This window comes from Chroicocephalus ridibundus, chromosome 5, assembly GCF_963924245.1.
Source record: "Chroicocephalus ridibundus chromosome 5, bChrRid1.1, whole genome shotgun sequence".
NCBI lineage: Eukaryota > Metazoa > Chordata > Aves > Charadriiformes > Laridae > Chroicocephalus > Chroicocephalus ridibundus.
The window spans coordinates 51,089,633-51,104,224 of NC_086288.1; the positions used below are offsets into that span (position 1 = coordinate 51,089,633).

Below are 14,592 nucleotides of genomic sequence, written 5' to 3' on the forward strand. Positions count from 1 at the left end.
AACAAAAACCCCGTAATCCATTGACTTTGGACAAAGGTCTAGTGAGTTCCAGCTCTGCTGCACAGCAGCTTCTAAACTGCAGCTGCCAGCGCTGTTAAATAAGTTGAAAAAAAATCTATACTGCTGTAGTTCACATCTAGAAAACACGTAGGGCAGAAAACACATGATTCAAAGGTGAATCGAAGAACAACTTTTTGTTTAAAGTTTTACCCTACTTAGCGTAAATAATGAATGGGTCATTTACAACTTGTAAGACCAGTACATGCAAAAATCACATAAACTTTTCAACTTACAACGTTTCACGGTGATAGGAATGCCATTATTCTTGTCATCGTAGCAACTGAACACACACAGAAATGGGGAAAAGAAAAAAGAAAACTTCCCACCAGAAAGTAATGAAAAGAAAGTTAATTACAGGACTTCAAAAAAAAATAGTAGTTGGACATCAGCCAGGAAGCTTTCTGTTTAGACCTGGTGAAGTCTTCCTAAGGGAAGCATTATTTTTTTGATGCGGAGGCCCGAGTCTATTTTTAGAGCACATCATAGTCAATAAGTTTAGCACTTTCACATTTGAACCAGCAGTCTATTAATATTTTTTTCAGACCTTCTATAACACCACATGGTAGTTTGCTCACTTAATAATAATTGCGTAAATTGTCATCAATTCCATGCCTGGCATTAAACTGGTTTTACCCTGAATAACCTCTTGGATTTGACAAGCGAGACTCAACTATTCCAAGTCGTATATTAACCGTGTGGCCTCCTTGTTTCCATTTCAACCCTTCTTGTTCAGCGATGTGTTCACCAGCGTGTTCATGGTGGTCCTTATGCTGGAGGAGAGGGCTGCGTGCAGAGGAGCTCGACAGGCTGGAGAAACCAGCTCATGGGAACATCATGAAGTGATACAAAGGCAAATACAAAGCCTGGCTCCTGGCAGGAGTAACCCCATGGTTGGGGCTTGGGGATCCCATGATGGTCATTGGCCAGTTGGACAGCAGAAAAGGTCCTGGTGGAGAAGTTGGCCACGAGCCAGCAATGAGCCATTGCAGCAAGGAAGACCAACAGTGTCCTGGGCTGCATAAGTAAGGACATTGCCTGCAAGTCAAGGGAGATGGTCCCTTCCCTCTGCTCTGCACTGGTGAGACACACCTTGGGTCCTGGGTCCAGCTCTGGGCTCTTCAGCAAAAGACACACGAACATACTGGAGTGGATCCACCAGGATGGGCCAGGGGCTGGAGCACATAGTGTATGAGGGGAGGCTGAGCCAGCTGGGCCTGCTGAGTCTGGAGAAGTGAAGGCCTCAGGGGGTCCTTATTGCAATCTGCCACTACCAAATGAGAAGCTGCGGAGAAGATGAAGCCAAACTCTTCCTGGGGGTGCGCAGCAATAGGGCAAGAGGCAGCGGACACTAGTTGCAACATCAGACATACCCACCAGATTTTAGGAAAAAACGATCACCGTGAAGGTGGTCAGACAGAGGGCCCAGGGTTTTGTGTAATCTCCATCCCTAGAGACAAGCAAAACACAACCGGACAAGGCTGGGAGCAACCTGATCTGAATTTGGCCCTGCTCTGAGCAGATGGTTAGATGACCCCGGGAGTCCCTTCCAGTCTGAATTATTCTGATTCTTTGATTCATACTTTTTCAACAAGCTACATTTTTTTTAAAACATGCCGGAGTCATTTGAAGCATCGCATCCAAACCGCTGAATCACATGTGCATAACCCACTCTAACCTGACCTAGCATTTGATCCTAAAAATGCCTCATACCAAAGAAATGAGAATGGACTTTCAGTTTTTGTTAACTAAGTGTTTATAGCACTGAGTAAAACATTTGTTAAGCCCTTGAGACAAAAGCGGAATCTGCCTTTGTTTGCACAGGAGAGCACACCGGCACCACCACTGCTTTTATAGCAACGGGAAAGTGCTGAGTGGGAAGATGCAAACCCAGATTAGCAATTATAAATCATCACAAGAGGACCGCATCTTCGAGGGTGTTTGGATGTCACCTCCAGATGTGCAGTCAAGTTGCATGCTCTGCAGCCAAGGTAGGCAAAAAACCCACAAGGCACGTTTGAACACCTTGATCACAGTGTCAATACTGACGAGCTAATTAGCAAATGTTGCACGTCACCATCCCAGAGGGACTCTGGGTACTGCAGGACACAGGTCACTAAGGAGAGAGTCAGGAAACTTCTGGAGGAGCCGTGCAGCTCCAGAGTTACCCACGTTAATGCAGCCCATAAGTAGCCCCACAAAGAAAACATTGTCGGGGGCTTTTCCACCAAGCCAACCGAAGTCAAATGAATAGAAACGAGCATTAGACAAATTCAGTAGAGGCGGTTTGGCTTTTTGTTGCTTGATTTTCCAAGGGTGGGGAGTTAATTTATTTTTCTGTTTTTAAAGGCTCTTTCCCTTCTCTCTTCCTCCACAAGAATACCCCCACAAACCACAGAGTGATAGCAATAAACGAGTACAAGGGCTCACCAAAGGATTGTGGTGGATTCTCTTTCACCATCAAATTTTAAACTGAGATCGGAGAACTTCCTAGAAATGATGCTGTATTTTAAAGAGGGATTGATTTTGGGAAGCCCAGTGGCTGATTATACCAGATAATAAGGGTTTATTGTCATTTGCAAGTGCTAGCATGTTGACAAGCAGAGAGGAGATGAAACATGGGAAAAGGGAGTATCTATCTTCCTAAGTTAGATATTAGGAAGAAATTCTTTACCATGAGGACGGTGAGACACTGGAACAGGTTGCCCAGCGAGGTTGTGGATGCCCCATCCCTGGAAGTGTTCAAGGCCAGGCTGGATGGGGCTTTGAGGTTTAGTGGGAGGCATCCCTGCCCATGGCAGGGGGGCTGGAACTGAATGACCTTCAAGGTCCCTTCCAGCCCTAACCATTCTATGATTTTATGGCTGGGGGACCGAGCACGAAGTCGGGGGTGCAGAAACATGACCTTGCTTTAACAGCATCCTCAGTGGAAGAAAAGACAGATTTGAGAAACAACAAACTGAGAAAAAGATCTTGTGAGTGCAGAACAAGAAACTGGACATAAAGACAAGCCGGGGAAAAATCAGGAACAGGATCAAAGGAGGGGAAGTAACGTGCTGGGCGCCCGTCCCGGCCGGGAGGCGGTGGGCGGTCAGGGCACGCCATCTAGTGAGATGCCACCGCTCGGCGGGCGGCCCCGGCGGGAGCCCTCCCGCGGCTGCGGCTGCGGCTGCGGCTTTACATCAACCGGTGCAGATGTTTTTTTGGGGGGGTGGGGGGGGTGGTGTTGGGGGGAGTGTCCTGTTCTGCAGCATGGATGTCGTTCCCGCGGTGGGAACCCCGGGGCGATGCCGGTCCCTGCGCTCGGACAGGCAAATTCGCCCTCCCTCTAGTCTGCTGCGAAACGCAGGTGACACACGTGTCTGCTTTCTGAGCCACTGTGTCATCCCTTAATTAAAAAAAAAGAAGAAGAAAAAAAGAAAAAAAAAAGAAAAAAGAAAAAGAAAAAGAAAACGAAAAAGAAAACGAAAAAGAAAAAGAAAAAGAAAAAGAAAAAGAAAAAGAAAAAGAAAAAGAAAAAGAAAAAGAAAAAGAAAAAGAAAAAGAAAAAGAAAAAGAAAAAGAAAAAGAAAAAGAAAGAAAAAGAAAAAGAAAAAGAAAAAGAAAAAAAGAAAAAGAAAAAGAAAAAGAAAAAGAAAAAGAAAAAGAAAAAGAAAAAGAAAAAGAAAAAGAAAAAGAAAAAGAAAAAGAAAGAAAAAGAAAAAGAAAAAGAAAAAGAAAAAGAAAAAGAAAAAGAAAAAGAAAAAGAAAAAGAAAAAGAAAAAGAAAAAGAAGAAAAAGAAAAAGAAAAAGAAAAAGAAAAAGAAAAAGAAAAAGAAAAAGAAAAGGAAAAAGAAAAAGAAAAAGAAAAAGAAAAAGAAAAAGAAAAAGAAAAAAGAAAAAGAAAAAAATTTTAAAGACTTTACCCCACTTCCTTGAAGTGCCCGAGTTTCATCAAGGACTTTCATAAGAGCATCAAGCTTGGTGGTACAATACATTTCTCTTGCCCAAGGATACCTTCATGTGTTCAAAATTAAAATAAGTACTACAGTACCCTGCTCACTCAAGGGCAAATTACAGGGAAGAAAGCACAACCAAAATGCTAACACCATCAAATCCCCCCACTGCTACAGATCTGTATGAGTTTGGGTAGCTGAACTGTTTTCCATGCCAGATTTCTCTTGCTCACAAAAGTATTAAGAGGTACAAGTAAGGTTTTTCTGTTAATGCTCCCTCCCCCATCATTTATTTGAAGAGGCTTTTTTTGGGTTGACATTAGTCAATCCTTGAGTTTGCAAGTCCAAAATGTAGATACCCAAAAGGATCTCATTTTCAGAGTGCGTACAAGGGACTTTCCCGGGAAAAAGGTGACCCAACTGGCTTACATACACCTCAAATTAAAGAGTACTGAGTCACTAAGGGACCACAGTGTTAGTTCAATCACAGGATTTGGATGGGTAACTCTGGTTGCAGAAGGTGGGTCTAAAAATAGGGATGTGTGTGCCTTCCTCTCAATGTCACTCTTGATTTTGAAGACTCATCCTAAGAGCATATTTTCCACTGAATGCTGTGGCTTATGGAAGGGCATACGCAGTTCCCCGAGCTGTGAGCACACAGAATTCAAAGGGAAGGATAAAAGCATTCTGCTTTTACCAGCCTTGGGTGCAGAGACTGCACAGGGACCATGGTGGAGCTGGTGTCATTATGACAGAGGAAGGTGAGAGCGGAGCTTGATGAAGGCCACTGATGACTGAGTTTACATAGACTTGTAAACTCACATCACATCTAAGAGGTAGGTTTACATCTCCTCACTTGAAGCCATAGAGTGAGATGTTCACCAGAAAGATTGATGGTCGCTAAATTTCAGCTCTACTTCCACCAGTGCAAAGCAAAGTACCGAGAAACTAAAGTGCAACAAGGACTCCATAAATCTTTCCTACTTAGTCCTGTATTACTAAGTAAAGGATAGAGAAAAGGGCAAGGCTGGGGGGTAGGGAGGGAGAAGAAAAACCTACTGATGTGCTTTCTTCTTTGGGGTGTATTACGTGATTGAATCCGGGGGGAAAGAAAATAATCTGACAAGTCTGAAGTAGGCTGCAGAGATCCCCAGGTTTTCTGCGTAACAGGTTGTTAATTCCCATTTTAAGACTCTTAAGACTTTTTTTAAAAAAAATACATTTTTTTTTTGTTGCTCATCTCCCAGTTGCCCTTCAGCTCCTTGCAGAAGCTCTCCTTCAGATGGAGTCTGAAGATCTCGCTTAACCAAGGTTGTGAAAACACGGTTAGAAAATACTGGGAAGGAACTTGGATGGCTCTCGGGCTGGAGCTAAGACAAAAGGAGGGGGGATGGAGAATCCGCAGCCGCTCCCAGCTCGCAGGGGAGACCTGACATCTTGAACCGCCGGCTGCAGCATTCACTGAGACATAAATCAGGCCATTCATGAAGGGGTCTGCTCTGCCAATATACATAAAGAGAAATACTAGACGGAAAGAGGCAAATCTGAATTAGATCCATCTCTTGCATAGCAGAAATCCTTTATGCCAGTTAGATGAGAGAAACTGATGTTTGAAAACCACAGAAGGTTTGGCAAGGGTAAAATTTTACATGCTAATGAGCCCCCAAAGAATTTTGACCTGTGAAGGATATTTAACTACTGAGAAAGATTTATATCCAATAATACATAAAAATGGAAGTGAGCACAGAGTACGGGGAATTGGAAACACACTACAAACACCCTCCTGTTCACATCACAGTTGAGAAATAATTCAAGAAAATACCAGAAATGCTTTTCAACATATAAGCAGTGAGAAAAGTAAGATTCCTTAGCCAGGGAAACTGTTTGGTATGGGCTGTCACTGCCTGCATTCAGTATTTAAAAGCCTTATCATGACAAAATACTATATTTGGTCCTTGCAGGGAGAGACTCTGCTCTGAAGAACTTGTCGTCTGCCCGGTCGCTGTCAAGGAGATTCTATGTTACAGTGGCACAAGAGCCAAGCGATGTGTGATGGCAGGAATAAGCATTAACTGAACACAGATTTCCCAAGCCCCAGGTCAACGAAAACAAGCACAAGACTATCCATCTCTCCCTCACTGCTATGCATACGTATTCGCTCTTTAAATGGTATTTCACCAAGAGTTTGCAACAAAGATCCTTCTGTATTAATACTTTTAAGATCATGATTTCATGAAGTCAGAGGTTTTTCCAACCAGCTTTCGGCACACCTGTGTTACCAGCCTGATGTAAAAGAAGCTTCCACCCAGTGAAGGTGTACCAGTGTATCTGTTAGCTATTATTTCTAGTTAGTGAAGCCGGTTACTATTCCCTCTGTGTGTATTTGTGGACAACGCATAAATTCACCTCTGTAATAATAGATTATCACTATCTGTCAGAAGGGAAACACAAGAAAAAAAACTTTTATCCTTGAGAGTGATCAAACACTGGTGGAGGTTGTGGCGAGGTCCACCCACAGAGGATGCCGGGAGGTGGCGGAGTCTCCATCCTCGAGGATACTCAAACCGCGATGGGACACGGCCCTGGGAAACCATCTCTGAGCAGAGGGCTGGGCTACACGACCTCCGGTGGCCCCTTCCAGCCTCAGCTCTTCTGAGACTTGAATTTGGCTTGTGCCTCCCACCTATGCACCAGCCAGACCGGCCGGGCCACTCTGCTTGGTCACAGGTACCGCTCTTCCGTTTCCCTCCTACATCAGGGCAAGAGATTCCAAAAAACCCTGTTTTTTTCTTTTGATTGTAACAATAACTAGACATAATTGTTATACATGTGTAATAAAGATTTAGAAAGGAGTAAAATTTCTTTGATACAACCAATATAACTCAGCAACACTGGATCCAGAAGTCAGTCTTTTTCCTGGGCATTCAGGACACGGGTAACCATGACCAAATGCACTTGCCAACGTCCACATTTCCTTTACAAACTCAACACCACAATTTCTCTGCCAGTCTGTTTTACCGCATTGCTGCACAACAGTCCTATTCACCCTAATTAAACCTGTCATTAAAGGAAAATTTTAAAGCAAAAGCTTAAAAGGAACAAGTTCTGCTACTTTCTGAGCCATTTATTTGATATTTGGCTTTAAGCAAAGAAAGGACACATCTGCAACCCAACCTAGCTTAACTGTTAAGTTATTCAGGAGGTTGTTTTCGGGCACCCGTTAAAATACTTTGATGCTACAAGGTAGATTCAATGTTTGCATGTTCCCAAATCCTACTTGAAAGCAGGCAAGAAACTAACTACTTCTGTCAGCCCAGGTGCCTGCACCAGGACCTCCACATCTTCTGGGTCTGGATCTTCTTTGCTATGCGTTTCTACCAGCGCCGACCACAGCTGGGCCGAGACGAGCGCCGAAGCTTCCCGAGCAGCATCAATACAAGTTACCTTTGAGACAGCTCAGTTATTTCCAAGGGACCAGAGGCGCACGGGACACCTTGGTGGCTCTGGCACTCCCTGCCTTCCCACCCAGGCCACCAAGGCTTCAGGAGGAGAGCCTTGTTAATAAAACATTAACAGCTTTTAATTGAAAAAGCATATTGTTGGATATGCCCAAGACTTAAAAGTCTGCTGTACACTGAGATGAACCTTGTGAAGAGCATTAAGATTACAGCGGAACACATACAATTTTGCAAAATCAGTGGCAAAGGGCACAGCCTGGCATAAAATAATCAGTCTGCGGCACCATTTCAGATGTGTTCTCTCTCCTAATGTGGACAAAGACCAAACGTGGATCCTTCCTAAGGAGACTTAATCCTATTTGGAATAAATCTCAACCTTTCCATCAGCTCCTTAGAGTAAAGAGCACACTGCTCCCCATTTTCATACCTAAAATGCAATAGTTAGAAAGAGCGGTTTAGCGCAGTTCATTCACTATGCCACACAAGCAGTCCCACAGGTGTCAACAGAATTTCTGCAAGAATTAACATCCCCCTCAAACCCCACACAATCCACCACCTCCCCAGGTTTAAAGATTTGTCCTTCACTTGCCCTCTTCCACCCCAAACATTTCAGTTATAATACTCAGCTCATCACTGCGCATCACTGTGACTGACATCTTATCTGAACAGTGACAAAGTAACATTAAATATCAAAGGCAACAGAAAAATAATGGAGAAATGAGACTTCAAAGTGATACATTTATTATAACTAAACAAAGGACACAAGCTCCAATTAACTTAATAAAATTTATACTGCATTATGGCAAACACAGAACCAGTATGCTCAGAGCACTAACAATTTTCAACTTAAATTTATTAACACAGGCTGAAATTCTTCAACTGAAAAGCAAAACTTGAAATACGTACAAAGAACAGAATATGGGATTATCCTTTTAATTAAATATACCCAATAATTTGATATAAACAATTTAAAATATTTGAATACATGCTGAAGTAGCTAAAGTTTAAATTATTAGCAAGGTACGTAGATATAAACTTACAAGAAGTATTTTGGAGTTGTATAAAAGATGTAACTTTTTCCCCCCCAGACAAAGCCTACCTAAGTGTCAGGTACTATCCTGGCACGAGAATATTCTCTACCTGCATGCAGTCCTGCTGACAAACTACCTACTAAATGAGCTGTCTGATACAGATTTACTCTCACAGCATGCAGTCAGCGATGAAAATCTCAGTAAAAACCATCTTTGGAGCTAACATGAAATGGAAACAAATTTATTTTTTTTTTTTTCCCCAACAAAACAGGTCCTTTAACCTGCTTGTTTTGAAGGGGAAGAAGAAACAACATCCTACTTTACTTTTCACGCTTGTTGCTAAATTGTTGGGTTTTTTAAAGCTTTTATACGCTTTACATCTTTTCCCCTGAATAGTTTATAATAAAAATCTGATCTTATTTGAATCTGAAACAACCCCAACAATAGTCTCACCAATTGCCTAACTCTGAGCTTAGAGGCTTTGCCTGTGTAAGTCCCAAGGTTGCCGAAATCCCACATATATTTTGTTTTATTATTTAAACAAATATTTACATCTCCTGGTTAAATACGCATTCAGGAATAAGTTCTGACCAGTTACTGTACACTCGGAAGTCATCTCCTTTCTCTGAAAGTACTGCAGCTTCTGTGGTGTTTTTTTTGGTCAACACGAAAGACAAGAAAGGCGGTTGCCTGAAGGTAGTCCTCAAGCCACTGATTTGCTGGAGTTGTCTGTATCGCCTGGACAGAGCTGCTCGAGAAGGTTCAAAGCCGGGAATCACCCAGGGCTTCCTAATCATTTTAAACTCGCAGAACAGGTGTCAATCAAATCCAGCTGTTATGGGTTTGCCTACTTTCAACATCAGAAGGAAAATACTCCCCGCGAAAATGCTTTGCTGCGGTTGACGCGTACGTCCTCTAAACGCTTTCAGTAACAGGGGAAAACTGACATTTGTGATTGACATTTAAATGTATTTTATGTAACCTGTTAAAATTTCACAATATGCCAAATTTCAAACAAGTCCAAAGGCTAAAAGTGTTCAATAAATGTATCGCAATTATTTTAATCAGGACGTTCCTTATTAAAAAAAAACAAAACAAAACAAACAAAACCCACAACTATTTTTGGCTCCCTTCTTATTTATCCACAGAAAATTTAAGTGAACAGTAAACACGGAAAAAGAACAGCAGCAAAGTCTTACACTCCCAAATACTACCACCAGATAATTTACTGTAAAGATCGTTAAAGCTCCGTAAAACTTGAATCAATAAATCTTTGAAAAGTTTTTTCTGCTACTTCCCTGTTTTAAACTTGCGTGCGTTCAAGTGCCCACAATTCTTAGGTTTTTGATATTGCATGAAAGGTAGCACACAATTTTAGAGTATCTTTATCATGTTTCAGGAATGTCAAGTAAGATTGTTATACATCGTTTTCAAAATGAAAATACGCAACTGCAAAATTTAGTGTAATTCAAAGCCCTATAATTCTAATTGTACGTTATACAATGTAAAATTAGTTTTTAAATTGCATTTTTGTGAAATTATTTTTACTCTGGCATTTTCATCTAAGATAATTTTTGGCCTAAAAAAAAAAAAAAAGAGCACCTAGTGAAGTCCTATCTTCAAAATCTACAAACTGACTGTCATGCTCTTCCTTGTAAATCTTGATTTACAAGGGAGAGAACAGCCCCCTTGTTTCAGGGTGCATTAACTACAAAGATCGTATTGACTTGAAATTTCAGCTTTGCCACAGCAATTTTACACTTCAGATACAATTACAGTAATTCTCAGGAGGATCTTACTGTAAGCAGCTTTCTTTGCAAACTGTACAGAATATGAACTCAATACTTGAACTACACACTGACCCTTTTTCTAGAATTAATGGTACTGTACATCTTACTGTACATCTTGCTTTGGAAGCAATTAGATACAATGGTCCATCGTGCAAGCCATGAGACTGTCAAAACTGTCTTGGTTCCACTAACTTCAAATGAGTTTTTATAAATAATTTAGCCAATCTAGATAAATAGTGAACATGGAATTATGCTGAAATACACTTGGGAGTCAACATTTTCTACGAAAATATGCAACTATGACTAAAGCGTTAAGTACTAACTGCCCACCTCAATATCACTGTGTACAGCGCCATTGTAAGATGTGCTCTCTATAGGATACACAAAATCAAGGATGTTCACATATTTTATAATACTGGGTGCAAAATAAAAAAAGCCAAACCGCAACCCTGCTGATTCAAGTCACACTATGTCTATTTCATAAGAGATTTTAAGAAACGGTGGAAAATTCAGGCTACCAGGCATTATGGAACATCCTAGAGTTGGTATTCTGGTTTTTAAACTTAAAAATTTACTAAGGACAGACATTAATGAGTAAACCTTGACCTACTGTCAGTATTTAATCACACAGTTAAAGACAGTAACTATAAGCAATTAATTAAAAAGCCAATGATGTAATCAAAGCACTGGCAATACAAGACATGACTTGTTGACTGCACAGTAAGTAAGGCCATGAGATGAAAGTATTTATGTACTTTGACTATACCCGGCTAGTGATTTTATACCTGAGATGAAAATTGAGAGGTAAGAAACCTAGTTATGGTATAAATAATTATCAGATGAAAAACAACAAACGTGAAGATAACTAAATTTTTTTTTAAAAAATAAGCAAAAAGATCACAATTGACATTTTCCCCTTGCGATTATTTTCATTTTGCTATTTAGACAAACACTTTAACTGATTTTGTGTGACAGATTGTGTTCTGAAACTATTTTAAAGGCTCCTGTGATTCCAACGCTTTAGTAATTCATGGAATTTTGAGTAGAAGTGACATTCTCTACTCCCTCATCTTAAGAAATTTAAGGCACCCATAAGAAGCAAACTTCATGGGAAGTTTCCATTCTAGGGAAAAAGAAATCTTTTTCCCTTCAACAGAAAAAAAATAATAATCATGAATTCATAAAAGTGATTAGAATGCCACATTCTCTGTCAGTGAGGCAATGGCTTAGTGATATTTAGCTTAAATATAACTCAGTCTAAAGAGCTACTACTGAAGCCACAGAATCTTCACTAACAGGTTACAAAATATGTAATATTGTGATGGAAGAGAAAGTTTATTAACTTCTGAAAAAGCTAAAAGGCAGAAGCAAAGCAAGGTTGGGCCCCATGTAATGACGAAAGAAAATAAATGAGAAACATTTTTCCATGACAAATACACTTAATTTATACAGCAAACTTGCACGTTTAATGGATCACTGTACCACAATGAGTGCAAATACATGATTTTGTGGGCAGGAGCACTGCTAAAGAAGCGTATTTTGTTTTCATCTGTATGGAATGACAATAAATCACTTCTCTGACGACCGTAAATGTCATCCCATATGTCAGAAAACATATCTATGATTTATTACTAGAATCAGCTCAAAATACTTCCCATAATCACAAAGGCTCAAGTAATATGTAGCCATTAGACATAGAAAGATATACAAGGTTTTGGTTACAATTGAGTTTAGCTTCAGATTCTGAAGCTTAGTTCTTTGCTTCCACAGCTTCTTTATCATGCTTTTCCTTTGCTTTCTCTTTTTCTTCCAATTTTTCTTCTTTTTGAAGCAGTGCCATAATCTCAGCAACCTGACTGGTGCCAATATCAATATCTTCTTTGTCAATCAATTCTACTACCTACGCGAATATAAAATGAAATTGAGAGAGTGTTTAATTTTTACATAATTGAGGCATTTTCATATCATAAATTTTGTTAAGACAACAAATGTAATCAGTTGTCTCATGTTCAAGGAAAACAGGTTTTTTCCTACTTGAAAACATAAATTCAAACCACAACCAGTGCCTCAAACATATCAGGAGCATTAAAAAGAGTCAAACTTAAAACAAATTATGTAGAACTTTTGCCCTCAGCACACAGAGTTGCATTTTAAAGCATTAGTAAAACAGACCCATTTATTCAATCTGTTGCAATGAAAAGCTCAGATTCAAATTCTGCTGAAACAGTATTTAAGACAATACTTATTTTACAGGGTTAACTTTATCAAAAAGACCTACTGTACTAAATAGGCATACATCTACAAAAATTTAAAAATGGGGGGGGGGGGGTAGGCCTTTCAGAAAACAAAATAAAAAAAAATGTAGCAGGCGCTTCAAAATTCCTTTATCTAGCTTTCTGTACAAACGTATTCTTAGCATAAGCCCCTCAAGTTCTTAGAATTATACTGCATTACACGCAGAATTGAGAAGTACATTTTGCCCATGTTGCTAAATGTACAACAGCTATTCAGAGCAACAGGGAAGATAATCACTACTGGGACAGCTTCAGTAGAGAGGAAAAATGTCTTTCAAAAGACTGATCCCATATTTTCTCGCTGGCCACAGCGTCCTAACTTCAAGCACTACTTCTGTATTGAGTAGGAAAATTACTTGCAAGGAAGTAAGTTTCAGGACTTCTCTAAATTCACCAAGTAAAAAAGAAACAAGAAAACGCAGGGAAAACCCGAGAATGTTCACAAGACAACAGGACAAAGCGGGCAAAGAACACAAGTCATTTACAGTGGACCTAAAGAACAGCTGATGGTCTGATGTCTTTCAAGCATAGGAAATACAGGTGCCAATGAAATATCTAAGGTATACAAGGAGGCAAGAGAAGCTGTTACACCTTGTGTTGATGTAAAGTGTATCTATAAACATTATGTCAAGACTTTGGCTGAATAGCGGTATTCCTAAAGTAGTTCTAAAGCTCCTTCACATTCTCTCTCCCATTCAATAAGCAGCATAACAAAATCACCATATTTTACAGAACTTGACATACGTCAAGTTCTATGCATATGCATAGAACCTATATGCATGTCCTATGCATACAGGAAAACCTACAGCTTTAAAGGCAATTTGGCTAATAGACACAGGATAAAGATTCCCCCCCCCCCCCCAAATAGCCATATAAATTCTGAAGATGCTAACATGTATTATAAGACCTATTTAGAATATATTCCCGAAAACCTCACTGGCATCAAGACTCTTGCAAAAGACAGCAATATGAATTTAAGTCAAAACAGGTACAGTGTTTGAAGGATGGCTTAACCTTACTTTCTTTTAGTAGTCTACAGACTTACCTTAACAACATTATCTATATCAATTTTGCCATCCTTGTTTTCATCTAGTGCCTCTGCAATCCTTGTTAGTTTCTCCTCTGGAATCTTCTGAATCTGTCTCATCACGTTAATTAGCTCAGCAATACTGATGAGATTCTCCCTGAAGAGGAAGCACAAGCTGTACATGGCAAGCAGTTACTCCAAAGGAGTAAAGTTGACAAAAGGCAGTATTGAAAGTCACTACACTGCAGCTCATTTTTAAAAACAGTAATTGTTTATTTGTAATCCTGAACAGAGTGCAAGAAAGCAAAAATGAATTACTGATCAGCACGCAGATTTCAAATGAATCTTTACCTTACCATCGAATCTCATGGTTTTGGTTTCCACATGTTTTATTGCACAAATACAGGCATCCAGTATTATTTGAAATAAAGTTTGCCACAGTTTCTATACTTCCTAGACTGTATCTAATGCCCTTTGTCCCCTCGTCCCCATTTATCAAAGATACAGTGCCATGCATATAAGTCATCCTTTTAGATTTAGAGAGGCTGGCCTATACAAAATTAATGAAAGTCACAGGAAAACAAAAGCTGAGAACTAACCACTTCAGCAATTCAGCCATTTTGTTAAAATAGGCTTCATTTGCTCATACCAAGGAATGGAGTTTGTAGAAGAAAGGACTAAAATTGACATAATGACTAGCAGGTTTCACATGTTTCCACTGTCTGCTTACTGATCTCATGAAGCTAAAGTTGTCTGTCTTCTGCAGCTTAAAGCCCCTGCTAGCCTATGTAGTTTTGTTAGTTTGAAGAATGTCTTCCAGCACAGGTCAAGCTGAAATGCAGGAGACAGTGAACCCAATAAATATTAACCAGCAGGGCTTTATTAGTATAGTCCCAGCTCCGTACCTGTCCCTAACCTCTGGGCACAGACTGACTTTTATGCAAGAAGCATTTCTCACACTGCCAGTAAATGTCCTCGACTTGTGTTGTTTCTATGACTT

The 14,592-nt window shown here is 40.0% G+C and overlaps 1 protein-coding gene across 2 annotated transcripts in view; it reads right to left on the bottom strand.

Annotated features, from left to right (window-relative positions):
• Window positions 1-8,721: 8,721 nt before the first annotated feature.
• LETM1 (leucine zipper and EF-hand containing transmembrane protein 1) overlaps window positions 8,722-14,592 on the bottom strand; it is a 30,422-nt gene continuing 24,551 nt past the window's right edge. The window contains exons 13-14 of one of the 2 annotated variants that reach the window (XM_063335542.1): window positions 13,611-13,749; window positions 8,722-12,171 (exon numbers count right to left, since the gene is read on the bottom strand). In XM_063335542.1, the coding sequence (XP_063191612.1) occupies window positions 12,022-12,171; window positions 13,611-13,749 (289 nt within the window). In that variant the 3' untranslated portion in view covers window positions 8,722-12,021. Of the gene's footprint in view, window positions 12,172-13,610; window positions 13,768-14,592 lie in introns of both variants that reach the window. The other variant, XM_063335541.1, reaches the window with a different exon arrangement.